At 40.1% G+C, this 27,451-nt stretch overlaps 1 protein-coding gene across 1 annotated transcript; it reads left to right on the top strand.

The window, feature by feature from the left end:
* ppp3ca (protein phosphatase 3, catalytic subunit, alpha isozyme) lies at nucleotides 1-27,376 on the top strand. Its single transcript, XM_085363725.1, has 14 exons — nucleotides 1-55; nucleotides 5,040-5,240; nucleotides 8,925-9,049; nucleotides 9,146-9,257; nucleotides 9,729-9,874; nucleotides 9,965-10,104; nucleotides 18,908-18,985; nucleotides 19,116-19,210; nucleotides 21,201-21,326; nucleotides 21,431-21,508; nucleotides 22,859-22,943; nucleotides 23,112-23,209; nucleotides 24,772-24,822; nucleotides 27,180-27,376. Exons 1-14 carry the CDS (start codon nucleotides 1-3, stop codon nucleotides 27,356-27,358), a joined length of 1,569 nt encoding a protein of 522 aa, XP_085219851.1. The 3' UTR covers nucleotides 27,359-27,376.
* Nucleotides 27,377-27,451: the final 75 nt, after the last annotated feature.

The following is a 27,451-nucleotide window of genomic DNA, read 5'->3' as shown; positions in this document are numbered from 1 at the left end:
ATGAAGATGTCTAACGCTGACATCGTCTTAAACGCCACGGATCGGATGGTGAAATGTAAGTTAGCCTATATTTTCTGCGTGCTTATGGCTGTATTACATAACACCTCCGGTGTTTAGCTCTCTGCGGATCGGCAGGACGCGGACTTTATGAACGTGTCGCGCATTAATGGTGCATATGCGGCCATCAAGTTGTGTTCGTGGTGGTGTTGGTAGTGGGCAAGTGAAGCTTTGATGTTGATAAACAATCCGGGTTCCTCTGCTGCACAGCCCCCGCGGAGAGCGAGCCGAGCACACGGGCAGCACCAGGAAATATGAAGTGTAATACATTTTTAATTGTGCCCGCTGATTTATGTTTAATCGTATCTGTCATGATTTGACTGTACGCTTGCTTTCGCTCACGACGGGAGGAGAGGGGGAGTGTGGGGGGAGAAGGAGGAGGAGGAGGAAGGAGGAAAAAACAGCTGAATTGCCGAGCTTGTGGTAGAAGCTGGAGCAGTGATGCAGCAGGATTTCAGGGGCTTAGACGGGGGCCAGCAAAAAGAGGGAGAGGGCATGAAATGGACATTTATTGGGGGGTTTATTTTACCGGGCTCAAGTCAGGGTTTAATTTGATTAGAAAAAAAGGGTGGCGGTGTGTGGGGGGATTCCAAAAGCTGAATCAGTAGATGGATCAATGGAGGATGATAAAGTGCCCACGGATGTCATAACTCACTTAGCCCTGCTCATTTTCCCCCCTCTCTCTTCTTTACAGTGGATCTGCCAACAGTCAGCACTCTGCCTGAATACATACATATATATATATATATATATATATATATATATATATATATATATATATATATATATATATATATATATATATATATATATATGTGTGTGTGTGTGTGTGTGTGTGTGTGTGTGTGTGTGTATCCACATTCTGTATATTATCATAACGGCCGAGCAGCTCAGTCAGCATTAACAACTTTGTCCTTTAGCCTCCGGAGTTTTAGAAACAGTAATCTGCACTGTGAGATGCACTTACATGACAATGACTGCAGGCGCACAAATGTACTGTGTGCACTAGCAGTTACAAACGAGCCTTAAATTGTCATTGATTACAGAACATGAACTGTGTCACGTGAAGAAAATTTAAAAAAGGAAAAAGACACTCTTCCTGAGCTGCCTGAACAATATTGTTTTCTAGCTTTACTTTAAGTGGAGATTTATCTAACAGGCCATCTGAATAGCTTCGGTCTCGTGCTGCGGACACTTTCGTTTCATTATACTTTTACTGTACTTTCATCTTTTTCACAGGATATTCGGTTTCAAACAGAATTCTGTTTCCGTGCCATCCATCATAAAAGGGAGAAGTTGGTTTTGATTTGCCGTGCTGTTTTCTGCACATTTGAACACGAATTTAAAGCAGTGACAAAACCATTGTGGTTATTTCCTGGCGCAGCTTCACTGACACCCAGGAATTCAAAAATATGTCAAACAGAAGGTTTATATCAGCGAACGTAACACAGCCAAGAATTCTGACTCAGTTTTCTGCTTTTGTAACATGGTCATGTAACACTTTAGGATTTAGGAGTTGATAAGTATTTTGTATTTTCTTTCATTTTCAGGCTGTGTGCCCTGGATACTTGTTAAATAGCCTCACCTGTGATTTCTAATGCAGATTAATTTGGCTGATCATAGAGAAAGAATTATAATTTTTCAAAATCCTCTTTTTTTCCATGCTCTGAATTGTCAAGGTGCTATAAAGGTTTGTTATTGCTTGGCCGACACTGAATGTGTCTTTTGTCACTTGTATCTGCTCTCCTATTCTTGCACACCACTTTGAAAAAGAAGTAAAAGCCATTTTTACAATCCCCAAAAGACTGAAAATTGGAAGAAAAAAAAATACAAAGAAGAAACTGAATCTTGCATCCATCAGGTGATCAAAGGAAGCTATTGAGGTAGTGAAAATTTTGAGCCAGAAGACTGACGTTTCCTGCTGTTTTTGTGTGCGCTGCTTGTAGTGAACTACCGAGCACTGACACTACAAGCTACTCGAAGCTATTTTTATCCCTGCTGTGTACATAGCTTCAACTTAAACCACAGCCAGTTTCTCGCTGGTTCTCTTTTAGTCTTACATGTCTTAATCTGACAGAGCATATTTAAAGTGGTACAGTAACAGTAACTGCTGGGCTGTGCAGTTTGTTTGCTACAGTACCGTCACCACAGGCTGTTTAGTGCAGGTGCGCTCTTATATTTCACCTCGAGGTATAATATATCAATGTACAACTTTGTCACATTCATGTCAGCCTTTGGTAACACCATACAAATACTTGTATTGGCATTAGTAATTTATTAATGGCCATGATGCGGCAGTAGTTAGGTTTGACAGAACAGACCTGCTCTGATAGCATCTAAATAAAAACATCAGTCAGGTGGTACATACAGTAAGACACTGAATATCATACAAAGCAAGCTATAGCAGAGAATATGGGCAATAAACCAGAATACTTATGTCATTGTTTTATTTTATTTTATGGATCTTTTAATTGCACTGTTTACTTTTGTGAAACCATCCTGCACTTAACAAGACAAACTATGGTTAACAAACACATAAACCCACCATACATTTATTATTAATTGAACAGTGCAGAGAGGCAGCTCTTCTTAGCCGTCTTTAGCTGAATGTCTTTTAACTCCACACAGAGGAATAACTGTGAGCTTAAGGTTTGACCAATGTGTGAGCATTTGCATCACTGTATCTACGTGAACCCCCAATGCAAATCCCAGCTTTCTGCGGAGCACAGCTACTGGCTGTACTCCAACAGTTAGCTGCTGCTGCTGCTGCTGTTGCCCGGCAACGTACAGTATTTCATAGTTCAACTCTGCTCGGGTGCTGAGCAGAAGTCAGCTTTTCATCTCTCCACCATACATCTATATCAGGAGACCGCTCACATGTCTGTGTCAACATATGTGCGTTTCTTTAAAATGTGCTGTTGAGGATTATCTCGAAATAATCTCTGTTGGGTTTTTCTGATAATCGGCTAAAAAAAAACACAAAAAAGAAACAAAAGAAAGAAAACAGAAAAAAACAAAGCGTAATGTTCCTTTTAAAGTATCCACATGAGGCTAGTTTCAGCTCATTTTACAGTCAAATTGCTCTGCTAGTTTGAAGTTTAAAATGAAATAAGAACGGTTCCTGAGTAATCTGGGCTCCTGCACCACATTTACCTTTTACGGTTATGTAAGGTACATAATAGCACCTACGCCAATGTATTTCAACACAGGTTATGTTTTCAATCTTTTCCATCTGTCAGATATGCTACACTGACTTATGGTAATTATCAGCTTTAAATCAAAATGACATATTTTCATCTGGCCTGCCTGTAGCAATGTCTGCCTTTTCTTGTTTATAAGGCAGTGGATGTAAGTCAACTGGTGATTCTCAAAGCACTTCCAACCATCAACTGGTCCTCTGAAGGGGCAGTGGATGGGACAAGAGTAGATAGTACTTTCATACTAACACATTACAAGTCTGTTTTGGTTGGTTTCTGGTGTTTGGGTTGACTTCATGTGCACACAGCCATAGCTTGCGGCATTCCGATTAACCCAAGTGCAGTCTGTGAAAACTGCAGACCAAGACTTCAGAATATCGTTGCAACTTATTACACAGTCGACCCATGCACTGACTTGTAGCACATCAGGCTGTTAATTTTTAAATACTGCCATGAGCGCAAGCCCCTCATCATGGGTAGAGGTAGACTGCATCGTGTACCTCAGTATAAAAGTAAATAGTTGGTATTTGAAATTGTTCACGCTGAGGTTTGTGGATTTTTCTTTTTTTTAAGTAACTGGGACATTATCTTTTGGAAGGAGACATTGTTGCTGAGTTTTTCACCATAAGACAAGTGCTACTTAGTTCCAGTACATTCAGGAGATGCAGACATTTCGAAAGCCTGTGGATAAACAGGTAGGGCGTTTAAAGATACTTTGCGAGCACTGTCCACATACCCCACAGGCTCACTTCGCTTCCTCTCCGTGCTGACTGTGCTGAGTTTGTACTTGCTGGTAAAGTGTCAAAGTACACATTGCCGTCACAGATACATGCTGCACACTGTGAAAAATTTGAGTCCCATTAAAAACACTCGCTGGGGCTTGCCTCATTATACCACGAGTGGCGACTTTGAGATTCCTCTAGTCAAGCATTCATTATTGAAGAGCATGTTGGTCATGTTCAGTATAAGCCTGAGATTTGCGACTTTTCCTTTGTCTTTTTTTTTATTTGGCAGTGCTGAGTGGCTCTGTTTGCTATTCTCTGCACAAATCTGGCAGGCTTTTTTGTTTGTGTCTAGCTTTTCAAATGAATTCTGCCACTGGACCTCATGTGATTTTTGTTAAGCTAGATGAGGTGTAGATTAACGTAAATTCACAGGTCCTGATAGCTTGCATTTAGAGTACACAGAGCTCGGCACCAGGTCTAATAAATAACCTTTGCTGCCACTGAAGTAATGATCGGTGGTTGGATTTCACAGTTCCACAGGCTGTCTGCTGGTAGGTGACTGATGCATTTTAATGGCCAAAGGCTTTAGCGATCCAGGGAGAGTGTTGGATGAGTAGATGGCTTAGATATTTTATCTGGCACTCAGAAAATACAAGTAACCACATAAAGGACAGTTGTCAGTATGCTAAGATAGATAGATAGATAGATAGATAGAGAAGTCCTTGCATTTTCATGGGAGATTCTTTCTGTTTTAAGGAAAACTGTGCTCTTAAGAATGCTCTTCATGCCAAAGTGCACACACCATCAACAAAGATGGAATGAAGCAGCTGTGCAGTATTGCTTGCAGGCAAAACATGGTCGGGGTTTTCTCTTATATGATTGCTGCATGAGTTCCTTGATAAAATGTTGTCAGTATCATTCCTGAGGACTGTTTACTATAATAATGCAGCACAGTGGCAACAAAACCGTCGGAAATTGTGTCCATTTCTTTAAGAGTAGCCATAGTGACCATGATGTCCCTGTGCTTAAATGTCGCTGCGTTCCTGTGCTCTGTCCTCAGCTGTCCCCTTCCCCTTGAGCCACCGCCTTACGATGAAGGAAGTGTTTGACTGTGAAGGGAAACCTCGCGTGGATCTCCTGAAGGCCCATCTCACCAAGGAAGGTCGTGTGGAGGAGGCCGTGGCGCTCCAAATCATCAATGAGGGAGCAGCTATCCTGCGTCAGGAGAAAACTATATTAGACATCGAGGCACCGGTCACAGGTATGAAACCTTTCACAGACACTTACCTGAGACTTAAAGTCAAACTGCAGCATGGCGAGCCTGGAACTTGAAACGACTGAGTGTTCAGATGTAGATCTGTTTGGATGTAGATCAGGAAAAGAAACAGGTGTTTTAATGTTGGCTCATTTCTGCTGAGTGTTGCAGTAAACCATGACAATGAGGCAGCCTGCGCAATAGCCAGGAGCAAGCTCACTTGACTAGAGCACAGTCATTGCTAATTTAGTTTACTTTAGTTTGATGCCAAGCTAAAATGTTTGCTCAGATATAATATGACATGGGGCTGGCATTTGAGCTTGCATATGAAATTTTCTAGTTTTAATATCCTTTATATTAGGAAGTTAGAGGATCTGCTCTGTCTTGATTTTATTGGACAGCTGATATTCGAGAAGAACCGGAAGCAAGTGTTAGATAAATAGAATTGAATTTGTCTTTTTAACTTTCATCATCACAGTTCATCCATCATTTAGTGATTGAAAAAAGTTTTACATTTTTAATTAATTCATAAAATATTTTAAGGAAGCAGTCAGAAGTAATAAAGAAAAACCAAGGGATATAACGTCTTGTTGTTGTTTTATTTTTTCAATTTCTCAGGCTATTTTTGATCTGGACTATATTTGCCAGGGAAACTGTTCAAACGAAGCATATAAAAATGAGTCCTGTTTAAGTTAAAACTGTCTTGACTCTGTACAGTAGTACCACATTGTCATGTAAAAAAAAACTTTAAGCTTTTTGAATTAAAAGTTGTCTACAAGTAACTGTCAGTGAGACACAGTGAGAGCTGACAAAAAAAATGCAGCACCTAACTTTAATTTCCAAAACTGATGATAAAGTCATCAACAGCTCTGTGACAGTAAACTTGAGCTAGCTTAACCAAGTACGTCTACCGTGCTACATGCTAACATTTGCTAGTTAGCATAAAAGACAGCTGATGCTATTAGCCTTATTTGTCAGGTAAGTTAAGACATTTTAATAAATTGTGAGAGGGATCTTAGATCAAATTTCTGCTCCTTTATGATCAGTATTTTTTAAAGAGAACAGAGAGCACAAGTGATTTTTAAAAATAGATAAAGGAGAATTCGTGTGAATACAGCAGGAAGCTGTCACTACCAGGCAGAATCATCATTATCTTGTTAAATAAGTCCATGTAAAGTAGTTCAGCGGTATCTCAGAAGCACTGTCTCTGCGCAAATTTCTGGTCTGTTAGGATGATGTTACTGAGTTCGTACTGAGCTAATGTGACGGTGCAGTTTTAAGAGAATCTTGTTTGATTGCCACAGCGAGTCACAGAGTACTCATTTAAGCTCTGGCTGATTCGGCTCACATCAGCTGGTTGTTGTGTTTGTGGCGTTCAAAGCTCTGGAAGCATAGCATGAACATTCATAGCATTGTTAAAAGGTGTTTCTCTTTTTAAATTTTCATTTACCAACCTTTATAAATACAGAGACAGATATGTTGACAAATAGCTCATTTTGCCCAGAATAGCAGCAATATTGGGGTCTAATAGGAAGTCAAAAAACGACTCATGACAACCAAGATATGCAGAATCAGGTGAGCTACAGCATCAGAAAACCACTCCTGTCAGCTAAGAACAGGAAACTGAGGCTAACATTCATACTGGCACACCAAAATTGGACAGAGAAGACTGAAAAGACTGGCTAGATTGATGAGTCTCAGTTTTCTATATTCAGATGGTAGGGCATGCATATGTCCTACCTTCTGTCAGACTCATCTAATAGCACCTTTGGGATGTGGTGTAACAGGAGATTGACATTATGGATGTGCAGCTGACAAATCTGCAGCAACTGTGTAATGTTATCGTGTCGATATGGACCAAAATCTCTGAGGAATGTTTCCAGCACCTTGTTGAATCGATGGCTATGGTATAATTGAGGCAGTTCTGAAGGCAAAACAGGGCCCAACCTGGTACTAGGAGGGCAGGGTGTACCTAATAAAGTGGTTGGTGAGTGTATACTGAACATAAATGTGAATGCACATGTAATTATGCATTTACCTAGCTTCCTATCAGCTTAATGTCATCAAAGATGACAAATGCACTTCAGGAGAAGGCCTCAGCTCGACCTGCATCAGCAAAATGGAGGCTTTATGTACTAAGTATGAAATATGTATGACAAACTAAGTATTATGTCTGCACATTTGTTTATATCTGTGTGAGCGCGAGCAGTGTTTGAATGTCTCTGCAGCCGATTATGCATGTGAATCCTTACTTGCACGCATGTTTTACGGGTGTTTGCGCATGAGCTTGCATGTATGTGCGCATGTGTGCTTTTGATTGCTTTAGTCACACAAGAAGTCTCCCACTCACATTGCTCTAAGCTTTGAGTGGGCGAAGGCCACTGTGGAGCTGATAGGGGAGACGGAAAAGCGAGAGGAGATGGAGGGTGAGTAGGAGAGAAGGAGACAGAGAAAGATGATAATGAAAAATTGAAGGCAGCGAGGAAATGAGATGTAGGTTTGCACTCCAGTGCCACAGTGTTCACTACGAAAAAGTATATATCTCCCCGGGGGCTCGAGATTTTTCTAACTCTGGGAGGCGTGAGCGTCTCATTTCTCAGAAGCAGAGGACAGAAGCCTTTCAGCTAGAGTAGAGACCTTAGAAATATCTCAATACAGCGACACCTAAAGAGGGGAGAATTTCTAACATGGCATCCATCAGATCCAGATGCACACGCAAGAATATTATTCTCATAACATGCCGCTCTGCTGACAGGCCGTGCTTTCTCTATATGTGAGCACTAAAGAGTTAAAAGAATGAAGAACACTTCCAGTGACAATGTGAATAATTAAGTGCTCCGAGTTCTCCATGGAAGGAGAGAAGAAAAGTGCACATAGTAGATGGAGTAATCCAGAGAGCCCATTCGGTGAAACCATATTTTTCACCTCACACAGAATACGCTCAGATCTTTATGCTTATGGCATAAGTAGTTATTTTTATTTATGCCTTTGTTTATAGTTACATTACATCCATATTTCCCTGTACGCAATATTGCATTATTAACGAGAGCCCGTTCTACAGCTACATTCTTAACTGTTGCAAAAGGTATTACACAACAAAACAAACACGAGACATTTTTATCAGATGCAAATAATCAGTAGAGTCACGATACAAACAGCAGCATCTCCATGCATCTGCACAGCCTGGCTGTCTATTTATGCAGCTAACCTGCATGCAGAAAATGAAGACACACACCTCTGGTACAAAGTGTACTATTCTGTAACGCCATGAGCTCCTGTCACAGTGGTCTCTACTGTCTGTCTCTCATCTTCTGTTCTTCAAACCTTCAAAAACAATAAATATCAAGCCTGGAAATCCAGGCGATACATATAGAAACTCACAACTCATCACTGTCGTGTGAAAAAAGACAACAGTGATGAAGTCAGAAGTATCGGTCGAATCTTGAATGTTTTGTTTCGTGAATGCACTGCAATGGCTGCAAATGGTTTTACAGGCTACGGTAGGTATGACCGAAATGATAATGTACTGCATTTTTTTATCCTAGCAGACGGGAAAAAGATGCGTGCACATGTTGGCAAAGAAGAGAAAAGGATTTTCAGTGTGTGTGTGTGTGTGTGTGTGGGGGGGGGGGGGGGGGGGGGGGGTTCTTTTCGGTTTCATAACATCTGCCTTTTTGGGGTGTTTTTCAGTCTGTGGAGACATCCATGGGCAATTCTTTGATCTTATGAAGCTGTTTGAAGTGGGAGGATCACCAGCTACAACACGGTACCTGTTCCTTGGTGACTATGTTGACCGTGGCTACTTCAGTATTGAGGTAAATCCAAAAGAATATTATTAAGAACGCCACACAGGAATCCAAATAGGAAAAAAAACATCACAAGTAACATTTTTCTTGTGCTTGTTTCAACAGTGTGTTTTATACCTTTGGTCGCTGAAAATCCTCTATCCAAAGACACTATTTTTACTCCGTGGAAATCATGAATGTAGACATTTGACAGAATATTTCACCTTCAAACAAGAATGTGAGTACCTCTCAGTTCTTCTTTCTCTGTCTTACTACGGTTCTGCGTAGCCTGGAGCTAATGTTAATGCTATATCAAGGTATATAAGGGAATGGAATTCACCTCACCCCAAACTGGTCATGGCCGACGGTTTCTTCCTGTTGAAAGGGAGTTTTTCTTTCCACTATTGCCGAGTGCTCGCTCATTGTTGGTTTCTCAGTATTGCTGTAAGGCTTTTACCTTACAATATAAAGCACCTTGAGGTGACTGTTGTTGTGATTAGGTGCTATATAAATAAAATTGAATTGGAATTGCCTGTGAGAAGCCGAAAATGAAGAGCTACAAATGCAACAAGTTAAACAAATTCAAACTGAAAGAACTAAAAGTATGCCTACCAGCCAAAGTTAAACCCAAATAATTACCACTTGCTAACATTTCAGTGTTCAAAAGGTGACTCATTGAACCAAACCATTACTTTTTGTGTTGTGCCAGGTAAAATCAAGTACTCAGAGCAGGTGTATGACTCGTGTATGGACGCGTTTGACTGCCTTCCCCTGGCTGCGCTCATGAACCAACAGTTTCTGTGTGTTCACGGTGGACTCTCACCTGAAATACACACCTTAGATGACATTAAAAAGGTAGCAGTCCAGTCACGCCTCACCACTACCATATCCCACTCTGCTTTCTTTGTGTGTGCCTGACATCAATTTCTGAATCCGTGTGTAAAGTTGGATCGGTTCAAGGAGCCACCGGCTTTTGGGCCCATGTGTGACCTGCTGTGGTCCGACCCTCTCGAAGACTTTGGCAATGAGAAAACCCAGGAATATTTCAGCCACAACACAGTGCGGGGCTGCTCTTACTTCTACAGGTGAGCTTTTTCTTTTGCTACCTGCAGCAACTTCAGATCATGTTTCATAGTGGAGGGAACTTTATTCCTCGCTTGCTGCAATATTTTATTTTATTCTAGGTCTCAGTGAAGCAACATAATCTTAAAACAGAGAGCGCTTCAGCTTTATGGCCTACTTAATGACCTCATGCAAGATTTGCCAGCAGCTGGTTTGAATAATGTTTAATACAATTTAATACATGTTCATTACTTGCACCAAAGACCTTTTAATACAGTTAAGGTTGAAGCTGAAAAAGTTGTAGTAAAATGGTCAGAAATGCCATAAAAAATATTTAAGTCATATAAATATGTAGGAGAATATGTAGTTGTAATTATAGTCACATCTACTTGTGTCTTAATGTGGGGACAGTTATAATAATATGTCTCTTAGCACAGCATCTGTATTTTTGTCTTTCCTGACTGTGGCTGCACCAAATGTATCACTTAATCTCTTTTACACATTTTACATTCCTTAAAGCTTAGTTTCGGCTTGTACAACCGCAATTCCAAAATTGTGACTCTCATCTCGAAAGCTGGGACAGTTTTACTAAAAAGAAAGAGGTGAAGGAATATTTAGAGCATCTTAGTGAGGCAAAGATTCTCAGATATAAAGATGGAAAGAGGACCAATCTATACAAAATTGTGTCTACAAATTGTGGAACAACTTTATGTCAATATTTGTCAATGTGAAATTGTGAAGTTTGATGTTTGGGCCCTCAGGTGGCACTGTGTTAAAAACAGGAATGACCATCATGCATGAGCTCAGCACGAGTTCACGGTGCTATCCACAAATGCAGGTTAAAGCTCCATCATGCAAAGAAGGATCCATATGTGAACTTGATCCAGAAGCGCAGTCTTCACTGAGCCTATGTTCATTTAAAATTGAATGAGACAAAGTGGAAAACTGCCCTTTGGTCAGATTAGTCAAAATGTTGATTTTTTTCATCTGGACTAAAGAGGAGAGGAACACTGTCGCACTGGAAAAACAGTGTTAATGCTGAAAGGTATATACAGCAACATTTGCCGTCATCTAGACATTGTCTTTTTCAAGAAAGACTGGATATTTGAACCACATACTGCAACTATTACAACAGCGTGTCTTCATATTAGAAGAATCCAGGTGCTGAACTGCTCTGCCTGCAATCCAGACCTTTCACCAACTGAAAACATTTGAAGCTTTATCAGACAACAATGAGAAATACACTCTTCCTCAAAATGCAGCAGCTCAGTTCTCATATGTTTGCTTACTGTTAAAGAGGGGAGGGTGCTAAACAGTACTAAAAATGCCCCTGCCCCAACTTTATTTTTTTGAGATATTCTGATGCCATCAAGTTCAAAATGACACATTTTTTTTCTTAAAATGTTACATTTCCTCTGCTTAAGCATTTGATGTTTTCTGTGTTGTATTGTGAATAACATGTGGGTCTATGAGACTATTTTTATACAGCATCCCAAGATTTTTGAAACTGGGGTCACAGATTGTTCTTAGAAGAACAGGATATATCTATATTGCTCTAGATTGGTTATCTGCAGCCAGCATCTCCCTATTTGGAGAAATCTCTTAACCGCTTACAGAGTCGTGATTGCAGTTGAGGTTTAGCAAAATTTGATAATAAAAAATATATCCTTGGTATGTTGAACATGACCCCCGGTCTCTAATTGTAAGTTTTAAAGGAAAGACTGCAGCTCACACTGTGAAGCTGTCTACAATAAATCCAGGCTGATATAAATAGGGCAAGCTTTAAAAAAAAAAGAAAGATAGAAGCGCATGTGCTTTGATCTTGAAGTAGGTGGCTATTCATCAATTGTGTGTATGTCACACTCTTTCTACTTGGAGTACAGTTAAGAGATGGAAGAAGATGGGAGGACAGGGATGACATGCATTTAAAGTTAACACCCTTAGTTATCAGTGTTGATGATCTCATTTAATCTTTCAAGGATAATGTTGGGTGAAATTTGACTGTTGCACAGAACCCATGCAAATGAGCTCTTAATAGCAAAAATAGATGTTAGGATTATAAACTATTAATAGATATCAAACATTTTTTTTTATACCTGAGCACAAATCAAATGTGGACACAGCTAACATGAACACAGAAGGATTCAGACAGATAAGCGTATCCCTGACCCTTACAGTGTCTATCAGTGAAGGAGTCCCCATGTCCTGAGGTTAGCGTGGGTGATAAAGCAGTGGTAAATATGTCAAATAAAAACTGAGGCAGAAACGATGCCCTGGTAACATATCAAGATGATAGGAAGGCAGAGGAAGAGTGAGCGCTGTCCTAATGTTGTTGTGAGATGGAAGAGAGCCGTGGAAGTAGGTGGTGGTGAGGAGAAGAGATTAGGTGGCAGTTATGGTGAGAGTTTTCTTAATGAAGGTTCAGAACAGCACAGAGCCATGCGTGGGAGCTGCAGATCTGCTCAAATCACAGAAAGACATGAAGACTTGCTCTTCTACCAAAGAGTAAATGGCATTCTGGACAGAGTGTGTAGGATAATTGTAGTTCCCATTATAATCCATTTTTAATTTAATTCCTGTGTATTTTCAGGCACCGAAACTAATATCTAAGAAAGTGTCCTTTTTTGTCCAGTTGTAACAGTTTTAAAGAAGTGTTATCTGCTTCTGAGGCCTAACTAAAACCGTTCTGACAGTTTTGTGTATATTAGTGTGTTAGAGTCTAATTTGCATAGCATTTACAACATTCCCAAAGCATTTTCATTTTTATTTTTGTTTGAGCTTCAAGAACACTGTTTTCTGTTTCGGAGATCACCTTGCTGCAGGAGCAGAGGTTTTCAGATTTCTGTATTAATGTTTCCCTGCAGGATAAAACCAAACTCCAATTAAACATATGAGATCTCTTTGCAGCAATAAGATAAACTTGTTTACTGTGGTTGAATTCTCTTATAAAGCAAGTTTCAGATGTCTGAAGGTGTTGATTATATTACAAAACTGAGGTGAACTTCAATATATTATTCTTTGGAAAATGGATAGCAGTTTAGACCCCCCCCCCCCCCCCCCCCCCACACACACACACACACACACACACACACAAAGAGTAAAACACAACGCAGGTACTTGAGAATAGTGAAGACGAACAAAGAGAAGCCAATAAAGTGTTTTAACTTCTCCTTTCACTCCTGTTAAACGGTCACTGATAGCTGTTCACCAGGAGATGGGAGCTCAGTGAGGATTATTCTGTGGATGTGTGGAGGCTGCTGCTATAATAGTCATCTATCTCCCCGTGGCTTAGTTCCTGCCTTCGCTCTCAAACATACCTCTCCATCATTATGACTCTTGCTAAGCTTACAGGATGCATGCTACACAGAGAACCTCATTCTGTATTATTGACAAATGACAAAAATTGTAATAGAAATCGAGCAGGAAACGCAGTGTATCGAAGATGCAGTCGGGTACAGATGAGGACAGAATTATCAGCCCACATTTTTTACATTATGTTACTCTGCATACACAAAAAAAAAAATTTTTTAAACTGCCAGGGTTCAAAATCATTATCTCCCCTGATGCTGACAGTTAATTGTGTATCCTTTTTGCTGGATAACAGGCTGAAATCATTTGCCACACATGTCTCCTTAGCAATCCCTGTTTCAAGCTCCTCCAGAGTTGATGTCATCTGGTATGGACCTTGATCTTCAGTTCATGCCCGTTCAATGGGATTCAAATGAGGGCTTGAATCACCCCGTCATTAACGTCCACTTTGGTCTTCTGAACAAAGAGCAACATTTGTTTTGGGGCATTGTCATGTTGGGAGACAAAGCGACTGATTTATGTTTTCTTTCAAAATCCTTCTTTTTTGGAGATCACTTCTACTTTGATGAGAATTTGTATGCTAGACACATTAAAGCATTCCCACAGCATAATACACCCACCACCATGCTTCACTGTGGGGTCGGTCTTCTTTTGACCTCTCCCTTCTTTCTCTAAACATAAGCAGTGTTGATATGACCAAAGAGCTCTTTTGGCCTGCTCTCTCTGAATTTCTTGATGATGTTTCTCACAAGGTATCTGTGATACCATCTCCTGCTTTGTGAGCATCAACAATTCTTTTTCTCAAGTAAAAACTGATTTATTTTGTTTGTGGCACGATGCTTTCTCAAGTGACGGCTCAAACATTCGCTGAAGTTTTTATACTCTGTATAAATTGGAAGATAACCCCTCGGTTTTATTTCACAAGCTTTTGAGCATCACAAAGTTAAAGCACATCATTACACAGTAGTGGTTTGTGCAGTTACTCAATAAAAAGGTCCTTTTTTCCAGGGAGGCTAATAAGATTAACCCTGGTAATTTTTGTTTTTCTGAAATCATTCTGTTATTCTTTGCAAATAGAAATAATGTATGCTTTCTAAAGAAAATTAGTAAGAAAAAACAAGAAAAATATTTTTCTCTGTTTGAAAAAATACTTAAAAATTTAGACAAAATCTTTCAATTTCATGGGGGATCAAATAATTTTGCACATATAATTATTAGACTTCCCGAATGTGTCTTCCATGAACGCAGTTAGCAATGAAATTGTTTTTTCCCATAGTTTGGAACAGCATGCCTGCCTTTGGCTTTTCTGTGATACAGTTATCACATACAGGGACATTTGCTTCTTTTTGTTTTCTTCTGTTGTTTTTGTTGTTGTTGCAGGCAGGTCCTTTTTTGTTCCTCAAGTGACCTTTGATGAATTGCAGTTCTTGGCACTTGTACATTGACTTCATTTTTCAGCCTTGGATGAAATGCATAAGTGCAGGCTTATCTTGTTCAGTAATGTGATGTAGTAATGCTGCATATGATTTAAGGTTCTGCATTAAATCTGTTGTCTCATAAAGTATAGGCAAATACATCACATCGTGTGTTTGTTTACCTTGGCCTTTTATTCTTGTCAGTCTTATTATTATGATATCAAAGCACTAACTAAACATTTCTCATGCGCCAAGGTGCAATCAGAAAAGTGGTGAGTCAGCTAAGTGATTATGGATATGTTTATATGATTTCATAGCTTTTATAGTGGGGGGAAATGAGATTAATGACCACCAGCCTGGCAGATGGATTTTCTAAGGTGAAAGGGGAAAAAAAACTCTGTTTCACACTCACAACACGCCACTTCCATCGCTCTCTCGGTCTCTTTCGCTCATACTCACTTGTCAGATTCCTCACGCTCTCTCACTCACAGGCTCACCGACACATTATTGTGTGTTTTCACAAAGGCAAGAAAAAGAATGTGAGCTGCAGGCAGGCATTGTGTGGGTATTCTTTTCCTTTGCAGTAATCAATAGATAGAGCGGACAAAAGAAAAGGAAAAAAAAAGTACATCAGTGCATGATGAGTTCTTTATTTTTATCTTGTTACACGACATGGAAAGAAAACAAAACAGAAAAATGCTGTTTGCAGCTGTAACAGGCTTAATCTTCAGTATGTGTGATGCAAAACTGCAGAAATGCATTGTGGATGTGTTTTTTAATAGAATCTGTTATATAACATTTTTTGAGAACAGCGTTTTGCAGATCGGTAACGGTGCAGCAATAAGGGAAAGGGTTTCAACACATTCAAGCTAATCCTGTGGTTTGTATATTGGCCACTAAAGGAGGGTTGCCCGTGCGACCTACTTACATATGGTGGATGGCATAGTTTCGCCAGGTGCTTAGGGCACAGCAGTCTCCTTGTTGTTTCTTCCGGCACAAACCTTTGAGGGCTTAAATATTTTAAACACTTCTGAAAGTTTGATGGGTCCAAGGATGGCAGCGACTTTAGGGAAGTGCAGGAGGAGAGGATTGTTGCTGGGGAGGGTTATGTTGTAGAGATTCGGAGAAAGATGAAAGCGCTGAAGCGATTATGTTTACATTTTTTTAATAATTTCAATCAAGCTTTTCAAAGCAGCTACTTTTCTGACGATTGTCAGTGTAAAGTGAAGATATTTCTATTTTAGACAAAACTAACTAACTAGTTATATATCAAAGCATAGTGGAGAGATTAACTAACAGTATAAATATTACAAAGTACAACATAGACGTAGCCAACGTCACATTAAATGAAGTCCCATTTTAAGTCCCTGAGATGAGCGTTTTCGCTGTCTTTGTGTTCTGAAACTGGATGTGATGAGCGAGAGCTTGATCTTGCTGTTCATTGGCTAATGACTTGTTGATCACAAGTTGTTAGCCAATAAACACACCCGTTCTGACATTTAGAGTAAGGAGATTTTATATAATGGACTTCGTGTTTTATTCAACAGGCCCCAAAATGAGTGACTGACACCATAAAATCACCAGCAAAGTTTTTCATAAGTTAAGGTCGAAATCTGTTTAGACTTCTATTGAGGTTTCACACCATGACTTTATGTGCACATTGTTTGAGATTTGTTCACCAGATTAGATGGAGTACAACCACTGGTTGTTAGGGAAACATTCCCCAATTGGTTTGCAGTAGTTCCCAGAGGTTGTTGGCTCTCACTGGGTGAAATCAGTTGCAAAGAAGGCGGTGAACCAAAAACCTCCCAGTAGATTGCCATGGTTGCCTGCATGTTTGACTGCAAACACTTTATCTATCAGCCGAGCAGTAGTAAAACTTGAAAAAGTGCAAGGCGATCTGGAAGTGGAGAAGGATAACCTTCAAAGTAAAATTTGTGCTTCAGAGCTTGTGAACGTTTTAAAAAGCACAGCTTTTACTTTAACCTCCTAAGACCCGAACTCTTCCATGGCATGCATTTTTAATTTCTCTTTGATATTTGGGCTGATTGGGACCTGATGAATGTAAAAACAAAGAATTACCAGATTTTTTTTAACCTGATTTTTGTTTCTAAGAAAAATAAGAGCCACATATGAGGACATTCGTTTAAAATTTCGATAGATCAGTGGCAGTATAATGTCCTCGTAAGTGGATATCAGGCCCTTGTAGAGCAAAATTGAGTATTTTGGTCTAAATAACCCAAAATGTGATGTCCACATATGTGGACGCCAGGTCCTAGGAGGTTAAAGACAAATTGTTTCCTTTTAATGTTACACTGATTCAAGTTTTAATACAGCTCAGCTCATAGTTTAACTGCTGTGTTTGTAGACATGCCTTATTCAATTGAGCCTACATTGTCGCCATGATTGTCATGTTCAAAATGGCCAACAAGTTAGTGGTCACATGTCTACAAAACCTCAATAGGTCAGGATGTCATTTTAAGCTACACCCCTCATCCCCTAGTAGTTGTTAAAAAGAACTGCATTTAGTGAACATTCGTGTATGAAAAGCTGAAATCACCAACATCTGGGGTCCATATATTGGAGCTGTTTTGTAATGTTAGGCCCTTCGGTATCTACAGCTGTTGTCTGTGATAGGTCAGTGGAAGAATATCAGGGTAAGAGAGAGTGTATGGCAATCAATTACACTGGAAACAGCCTAGTTTGCGACGTGTGCGAGGTGTGTAGCTGGAACTGAGGGACTAAAATATATCATTCTTGTAACTTCTTGAAAGCAGCAGCTGAAATAAAGAGATCACAAAGGACTTTAAAAAAAACTTTTTAGAGAAGTGACAGATTGAGGTGATGTTGCATTGAGGGCAGTAATTGCTGCATTTAAAAGGGCTAATTAAACTGTTCTCTAAAATCCTTTTTTCTTTTTTCTTTTTCTTTTAAATCTACAAGACTCAGTTTGAAGAGATAATGTGATTTTTGAACGACAACCTTTCAGGTGTTACAAATCTCAGGTGACAACTGCTAAATGTACCCTACTGTGGTTGGTAGCTGAAGGTGATCCACTTGTCATTATTTCTCCCTCCTGTGTTAGGGAGGCCTGATGCACTGCTCCATGATTCATGGCTATGAAACTCTGGCCTGAACTGTAACACTGGAAGTCATGTGTTAGCATTGTTAGTCTTCATGGGACATATTCTTGTCCATCTGGCTAGAAAACAAAATACATAAACAAATAAGGAATACCACTATGGCATACAGCCACATTTTAATTTGTTTTTTGGAAATGAACGTATCTTAAGCAGAACTAGAGAGGTTGTGTGACAGTAAAATCAAGGATTGGATCAAGTAGGTTCCATTTCAGATTATACTCATATACTCGTTTTTTTGTTGTTGTTGTTTTTATAGCTGTAGCTGAAACACATCCACTAATAGGCTGAACATTATGAGCACTCCTGCCTAATATGCTGTCGGTCTTTTTTGTGCTCCGGCCTGCTTTCAAGACCTCTGAGGACACCTTATCCAGCACCAAAATGTTTGAAGCAGATGCTTTAAGTCCATTTATAGTTTTTCTCTCACTGACACTGCCTGGGAGACCCCACATTTGTTATAATTTCTGAGATGTTTGGAGTAATGGCAGAGTGAAAATATCAATTCTAGTCGACAGAAATACCTCAAACACTTCCAGTTCAATAAAGTGAGATGATTATAAGGAATTGAACTTTGATATACAGAACAGTGCACACAAAGATACGAAGGTGGAGCAGCCCTTTTTTGCGAAGCACTACATAGACAAACAAAGCAGCCACAGTCTTTAGCAGCACATTTCCTGTAAGGACGGAGCTGAGAGGCAGGAAGGTCTGACTGCCGCTATCTGGCTTTTATATATTTATTTTATCACACCAGGTAGATATCAGATGCTTTTTCACACACTTGCATCACCCGTGCAAAATTCTTAGAAATCTGAGAGTGAAACCAGATATGAAATTAGTAAGTCACACCTTAAATAAAATTATACCAAGTCACTCCCATTCTCTGTTGCTTGCACCACTCTGTTATTTTTACCTCGTGTTGTCACCTCTTAACACAGTTTTCATTGACTATCTTTCAGTTATCCAGCTGTATGTGAGTTCCTACAGAGCAATAACTTATTATCCATAATCCGAGCGCACGAAGCACAAGATGCTGGGTATGTAATCGCTACAAAAAGCACGGAAAGACACACCTATGCACACAAACAAAAATAAATGAACGTTTACCTATTTAAGAGCAATGCTCTGCTTTTCTTCTGTCTTCACCTCCACGTAATGGCCTTGAAGCTACCGGATGTACCGTAAAAGTCAGACGACTGGATTCCCATCCCTCATTACCATCTTCTCAGCGCCAAACTACCTGGATGTTTACAATAACAAAGGTCAGAATATCTCTTCATCTGTTTTGGCCCCATTTTTCATCATCATGTGCAGTTCTGTTGGTTTGTTGTTGTTTTTTTCCTGTGTGCGATATTGTGTTGCTTTCTTGCTGCTGTTTTTATTTAGAATGACAAATATGGGTCCGAATTATATTACGTCATGTAGAATGAACACGTTCGTTTATTAAATGTTGCAACAGAAAATAGTAAAGTCTGCTGCTGGAAAGGAGAGAGATTCCTCCAGTGGAACACCTGCACCACTTTCATTTTAGCTGAATCTAGGTTGTAACTAACTGATGAAAAATAACAGATTTGTAGATCATCAGAAGCACATTTTGGCATTTTATAAACCTTAAAACGTGGCCCTACATCTGATTAAAAAGATTGCCAATAGGCTCCTCAGACTTACGTACTAAAATGTTTTTAACAATACAAACTGCAGTGCACGAGTTAGTGCAACTGCATGTAGCTGTGTGCAGGCATAAAAATGCATCAGGGAGGCCCCGTTTGTTTGTGTTCTCAGATCTGTGTCTTGGTTGCCATAGGCTATGTTAGATGGGGAACGTGGGAGGGACTGTCGGCATTGCTGACTATCTCCATGTGGCTTTATTCCTCCTGATATAACAGTGTCAGCAGTCCCCTGCCTCTGCTAGGCCATCTAGTGGCTGACTTTCTTTTATTTTTCTCCCCTCTCTTTAACATCACTGAGTATAAACATGTTATGGTTCCTCTGAGGACACGTCAGAATGAATCTCACACTGAATCTTAATAACTCTGGAGCAGGATTTTAACACAAAAAAAGTATGTAAATTTATCTTCAATAGGCTTATTTAAATCAAATAATACTCAAGATTAAAACTATTCTGTGACCGCTTGAGTCGTGGTGACACAGTTATGTCACAGTTATTATCATTAAATGATTTTAATCACAACTGTGATATGCCGTAGTTGCTATGCATCAACGGAGATGCAGAGAAATAAAGTTACTACCAGTGTTTACAGTGCTGTCAGGGCTGTGAGCAACACATGTAGCAGAGTGTATCACAGCTGAACAGACAGAGGCAGAGTGCCAAGCAGTGTCTTAACTCTAACTCGCTTGTATGTAGCGGGAAAGTTTACAAATGATTACCTCACTCACTAGAGTTTTAACATACCATATGTTAAATATTGGCTTTCTACTCGCTACATCATGCTTTCACTGGGCAGCAGTGGCACTATTGAATCTGAAATCTACATAAATTTGCTATTCTAATCTAGAAATCCTTATCCTCACATACAAGATTATAAATAATCAGGCCCTTTCATACCTTAAAGACCCCGTATCACTACACTATCCTAATAGAGCACTTTCCCCCTTTGCCTTCTGGCTTACTTGTGGTACTAGGATAGTTAAAAGTAGAATGAGAGGCAGAGCCTTTAACTTCTAGTCCCTTCTTCAGTGGAACCAGCTCCCAGTTTGGATTCGGGAGACAGATGCACTCTCTAATTTTCCGATTAGGCTTAAAACTTTCCTTTTAGATCAAGCTTACAGTTAGGGTGGATCAGGTGACCCTGAACCCTCCCTTAGTAATGCTGCTATAGGTTCAGACTGCTGCAGGACTTCCTATGATACACTAAGCATTGCATATCTACTCACCTCTTCTCACATTTATATACCACTGCAGCATGCCATTAAATCACTGCGTGCTCACAGAGGTTCATCTGATTATTGGGGTTTTCTCCCTACCTTGCACTCATTGAGCTCCTTGAGGCAACCATTTACGTGATCTGATGTCATATAAATACACTTGAATGGAATTTTATTAAATTATTCATTAGACCATTTAATGAACTCTATTCTCTTTTATATGAATACTTCATATCTGCTCTATGGATCTATGTAAAAGGAATTTTATGTTGCCTTCATCAGATCTATAACTACATATTAATGCCATAAAATGTTATGAGACTTTATGGAAAGTTTTCCTCTTCTGTGTCTCACCTGCCCCAACAGCTGCTGTACTTAAATATGAAAATAATGTGATGAACATCCGACAGTTCAACTGCTCACCCCATCCCTACTGGCTGCCCAACTTCATGGATGTCTTCACCTGGTCTCTGCCGTTTGTTGGAGAAAAAGGTATTTGTATTTGTCTGGGTTTGTTTGGGGGGGGGGGTCAGTTTTCTCCACGGCTCATTGCTCAGTGACTTTACCTTTGTTGCACTCTCTATTTTTTATCCCAGTCACAGAAATGCTGGTGAACGTGCTGAGCATTTGCTCTGATGATGAACTCATGAATGATGAAGATGAGATTTTTGATGGTAAGATGTTTTGTAAATAAACATGCCATTTTTCATTTTTTAGTATTTATTATTGTTCATTTAAACTTTTCATACACTAAACTACAGATGTGTGAAATATTGAAGGAAAGGCTAACCTATTGTATCTCATTATGGTAACGTTAACATTGATTGATGAACACAGTAATCACGGGTTTGTGGACAAAAACAACCACACAGAGACGCTGGGGAGGAGGTAGTGTATGTCTGATTTCAAACATACTTGCTTGTAGCGGGTGAATGCTGAGCCAAAAGACTTCCTATAGCCAGGTAAACTTTGCGTTCTGTGTTTCAGCAGAATGTCATAGAGGTGCAGTGCACACCAAGTGTATTAACAAGCCTTGAAATTAAGGTAAATTCTCAGCGTTACCCACAAGTCCAGAACACAGCGGCTTTTTCCTGCTTTTACTTTTCGTAGTCCCACCCTAGACACATCTGGCCAATAAGTGGACTGAATGTCCTCACGTGGTTTGTATTGAGGTAATGCAGGTCGCTTTTAGTTTTCTCTGTGTTAAAAGAAACCAAAGTGCAGGTTAAAGGCTACAAGTTTACAAACTCTTCAACTGATTTAGACCACAGTAAAACCACAGTAAACGAATTCCAGGTGTGAAAATGCCCTAACACGTCAATCTTAAATCTCCAGAAAAGGGTTGAAGATGTGGAGACTGTTAAGGCCATTGCAGTTTTACACTATTTTTAAACTTGTCAATACGATGAAGGTGATGACTCTGAGCAGCTGCGTATTGATTTACAGCAACCCTTCTCTAGAAGGCGACAAGTGGACCCAAACCATGCCAGCAAAATGCACCTTCACAGCATAATAAAACCTCTCGTTGTAGGGGTCGAGGATTGAGGCCTTTCTTTGATTTGTCGCCCTTTTGTAAATCTCCCAGTGAAATGTGGACAGTGGCGGTCAATGCTGGCCTTTAGTGACATTTTATGATTTTATGCAGCCCACGACTCTAGCAAGGAATGAATTTACTGGACATTTCATTCCTTTACAGCTCATCATTATGCTGTTTAAATTCACAGCTAAAAAGCTATTAGCCAGCAAAAAAAAACAAAAAACATCACATGAACTCAAATGGTTTGAGCATATTTATATGAACGCTTGCTAAAAAATGTTTTGAAAACTTGAGAAAGCTTGCTGTAAAGTATGACAGTGACCTAGAACCTATTATAATATCACACATTATTATCAGGTGACAGATAATTAACAGAACATTCTTTGTGTCTAAAGGCTTCAAACTAGTTTTTCATGCACTGTGAAGCTTTATGACACCATCTCTTATTCAGAAAGCCTTTAATGACCGTATACATGTTCCTTTGCAGCCAACGCAGCTGCACAACGCAAGGAAGTGATCAAAAACAAGATCCGCGCTATCGGGAAGATGGCCAAAATGTTCTCTGTTCTCAGGTACATTATTTACACGTGTGTAGAGGTATGATTTCCAAAAAAAATATTTTTTTTTCCAATCTAGAGTGCACTCTGTATGTATATCTACTGTTATGAGAGTGGGGACATCCAGTAAAATCGTTTAGCTGCATTTTCTGATCTGTTTGCTGGCCTCTGTCTGTCCTGCAGAGAGGAGAGTGAAAATGTGTTGACACTTAAGGGCCTGACGCCCACTGGCATGCTGCCAAGCGGGGTTCTTTCTGGAGGCAGACAGACACTGCAGAGTGGTGAGTACGAGGCTGGGCCTAAGCCTGTTCGCCATCATTTTCTTCATGACCGACATCAGTCCCCTCCATGACTCTCATCTCTCAAACTGTCTCTCTTCTGCCTTTTTTTCTAATCTACCTTAAATTAAGTTAGCTTTGTTTTAGCCTCTTACTGACGTTCTTAACTGAAGAGCCTAAGTTAACGTAAAGGTCCAGTCTTCTAGTTTTTTTAATAGTTTCACATGATGACAGTCATACAAATATGCAAGACAACTGCATCAGTGCTCAGAACAAGTTGTCTTGAATTCAAAGTTCAGACCTAACATTTAAGCTGCTGTGCTTTTTTGAGACTTATTTATAGGTGGCAGAAAAACGAATTCACAGCAGCACACCACTTTTATTTTATTTATTTATTTATTTTGTTCGAAACTGATGTGATGCAAACAAAGTTTATAGACAGGGGTGCACATAAGTGGTCCGCAGGTGCACATGCGCTGTCAAAATCAAAGACGCGCACCAGATAAGAAGTTGCAACGTGCGTTTGCGTACATATAAAAGGCACTGTTTTTGTCCACTAGAGTGGGATTTTCACGGCATATTCTGCACCACATCTCTGTGCGTTCATCGTTTGTTTGAAGCCAGCTCACCTCCTGCAACCACTTTTCAGAGAATACGCGCTTCTTTTGCGGTCCGGACTCCTGACATTTCTTTGGAGGTGGAGGAACACCAAAGTAATTGCTTAAAGGAGCTTCTTCGACATCTTTAAAAGTTCTAAACAAATGTCTGTTCTCCTCCAGAAAATCTTATGTACGCAAACGCTGGTGCACCCCTGTTTATAGACATTACTTATTTCCAAAACAATGTCCCTCTTTGGGCTTTTATGCCCATGAAGGACTGCAATACAGTACTAGAAAAATATAGTGTCAGACAGATAAATAATTTAAATATATGAATACATAAATTCCAAAAATATAAATAATTATGAAATTATAGTATAATTAGTTTTATTGGGGGGGTTATATTGGTTGGGTCTGATTATTGGTGGTGAGGGGGTCATAACCCCCCTAACCCCCCTGGAAATTACGCCCCTGGTAGGAATACACTTTGGGGCCAGACTGTTTATACATTTAACAATTAATTTAAGAAAACAGAGATGAAACTCTCAAAACTAAGTATTATAATCTTTTAGAAATATTACAATGATGCCACCTAACAGGCTTTTTATCCATTATTTTGAAACAAAGGAATTGAATATAGTGCTAAGCAACTACAAGTTATTTCTGTCATCTTATCTAATATATGTATATATATATTTTTTTGTTTTTCTCAGCCTACTACTTCTGCCATCTAATTGTCCCTCACAGTTTCTTTCTTCATGCCTCTGTCTTAATAATTTTTCATACAGTTTTTCTAACCCCAGATTGACAGTATTTCTCTCAGTACTAATGCATGGCACTCCTCTGAGTTTGGCTGCATTGCCAATATCTCATCCGGCCTAACACGAGCTGCCTTTTTCGCTGGGGCTGCATTTTACATTTGCATGGCTTAATCAGGAGTAACCCGATCCCCTCCTCCCCCCTCAGCCACCATTGAAGCCATTGAAGCCATCGAGACGCATGATGAGGACGGAGAAGGTAAACCCCCACCCATCTCCCACCCCTCTCAGTATATCATCAGGTTCTCCTGGAGTAGGGGCCACCTGCCACTAACATTTTCATGTGCACAACAGCCCACAAAATAATTCCTCCACTCTTATAACTCTTTAATCTGGTATGGCTGGCACTTTACTTTGCAGAGATTAGATTAAACAGAAAAACCAACTAGATGATTGGATTTAAACTTTTAGAAGAGATGGAACTTTATAAAGGACCGTGAGCTGGATTTTAACACAGTTGTGTGTAATGTAGACTCTTTTATCGCAGGGAAATACTGGCAGTGTTTGCTGGGTGGGGGGCTGGTGTGGTATCATGTTCATGTAACTCTTGAGTCAGTGCACTAAGGTTGGAAGGAACTGTTTCACACCTAATGCAGTATTCCTGTTCCTTGTGGACAGATGAAAAGACGTTGATAAGCATCCACAGTGACTGCAGCATACATTTGCATTTAGTAATTAGAAAGTGGGCAAGAAAGGGAAAAACACTACTTAAAAGAGAGGAATTACTTTTTAAGGGATATATATTCATAATAAATGAAAACACTGCAAAGTCAAGTGCTGCTAAGAGATGCATGACTAAAGCCCATTATTTTGGGTTTGGCTTGTAAATGGCCTCCATCTGGTACTAAAAAGTGTTGCATGCAGAAAAACAAGAAACGGCCCAGCACATCAACATGAAATATGCACCCCTGTGTCTGAGTTCCTGAGGTAATCTTAACTCATGAACGAAGAGTGAGAGATTTACAGCTTTGTTTATCCGACACATTATTTGTGCACTTTAAACAAAACTAAAGTAGCAGGATGACTGACAAGGGACATTGTAGCAAGTGGTGTTCGTTTTATTGAGAAAAAAGGGCAAGATTACAAACCATTGACTGAAGTCACTTTCTCTACCATGCAGTTTATGACTGGATTATTTAAAAAAGAGGTATATCACAGCTTGAAGTAACAAACATGCAGACTTGTAGACTTTGTAGACCTTTTTTTAAATCCTCTAGGTCTGTAGGCCTCGCAACTGGGTGGAAACTGCCTGACAACTACCAGTGAGTGTTTGCTGGTGTTTGCCTAAGGACCAGTAGCTGACTCAACGGTAACCACTGGTTGCTAGTGAAAAATGTCTATTCCCTGAATGGCTGACAAGTAGTTGCAGGAAGCTACTTGCTGTCGCTAGGTGACATTGGTTGCCAAGGTGTATACAGTGCTGCATAGAAAACCTTCTTTGTATTATACTGATTTTGCTGCGAGCTGACTGCTGCAGTTACATGTACTTTGCATGGAAGATGTTAAATTGTCTGCAAAGACTCACTTACTGCTGTAATGCAAACAGGAAACGTAGGCCGTTTGCTTACGAAAATTTACCTTTGGAAACATGTTGGGTTCAGCAGCAAAACACACTTTTAAGGCAAACACTTTCTGGTTTGCATTAAACTTTTTCTTTTCACTACTGCTTGGTGGTTAGTTAGCAAGTGTTTGCATGCAAGTGGCCACCTTCCATACAAACTACACACAACCCTGGCAATCTGATAGCAACCAAAGCAATTGCGCGATGGTTTTTCGTGCTGAGACCATCTTTGTGACTGATTTCATCTAGTGGCACCCACTCACCAGTCATGATTTTCCCTAGTAACCAGAGGTTGTCAGGGGGTTGCTGACCAGTCTCTAGGCCTGTGTGACTGAGGTCTAAGGAACATCAGTTGAGGGAAGGGCAGTTTAACTACAAGAAAGCAGCTGTCATGAGGAATGCTTGCCATGTCACTATTGTTAGTTGCAGAGATGAGTGATTAGTTTATATCAACAGCATGTGACCATGCGCACTTTAATAAAAAAGAGTATACTAATCCATTAATTAGGGGCGATTGTGGCTCAAGAGTTGGCAGTTCGTCTTGTAATCGGAAGGTTGCCGGTTCGAGCCCCGGCTCGGACAGTCTCGGTCGTTGTGTCCTTGGGCAAGATACTCCACCCGTTGCCTACTGGTGGTGGTCAGAGGGCCCGGTGGCACCAGTGTCCGGCAGCCTCGCCTCTGTCAGTGCGCCCCAGGGCAGCTGTGGCTACAATATAGCTTAGCATCACCAGTGTGCGAATGACTGAATGTAGTATAAAGCACTTTGGGGTCCATAGGGACTAAGTAAAACACTATACAAATACAAGCCATTTAATGAAATAAGCTCACTGATTCCTAATACGACTCACATTCTGAATTTACACATCTTCATTAGTTATAATCCCTGGGAAATCACAGCAGCAGTTCATGTCTTGGGAGGGTATGTATCATATTAAGAACACTCTGGAACTGCGGAGTTACGTGAAGATCCTGATCCCTTTATTTGTGTTTTTCAGCTATCCGTGGGTTCTCCCCCCAGCACAAGATCACCAGCTTTGAGGAGGCTAAGGGCTTGGACCGCATCAATGAGCGTATGCCTCCTCGCAAAGATGGGGTGAACCATGTGGGTCACTCCATTGGAAAGATGAATATGTCAGAGGCAAACGGCACAGAAGACAACAGCAACATCCAGTGATGTGCTGTCTGAGTCTCAGAACTGCCGGTGGCTGCGCAGCAAGAACTTTGCTAAATCCTGAATTCAGGCCTCTGAACATAAAATAAAACAGGC

This window comes from Diplotaxodon limnothrissa, linkage group LG10 (genome assembly GCF_057381915.1).
Source record: "Diplotaxodon limnothrissa isolate DT_005_m linkage group LG10, D_limnothrissa_male_GT1.1, whole genome shotgun sequence".
NCBI classification, from domain to species: domain Eukaryota; kingdom Metazoa; phylum Chordata; class Actinopteri; order Cichliformes; family Cichlidae; genus Diplotaxodon; species Diplotaxodon limnothrissa.
The sequence above is the reverse complement of the archived record's forward strand: the minus strand, read 5'-3'. Positions and strand labels throughout refer to the sequence as shown.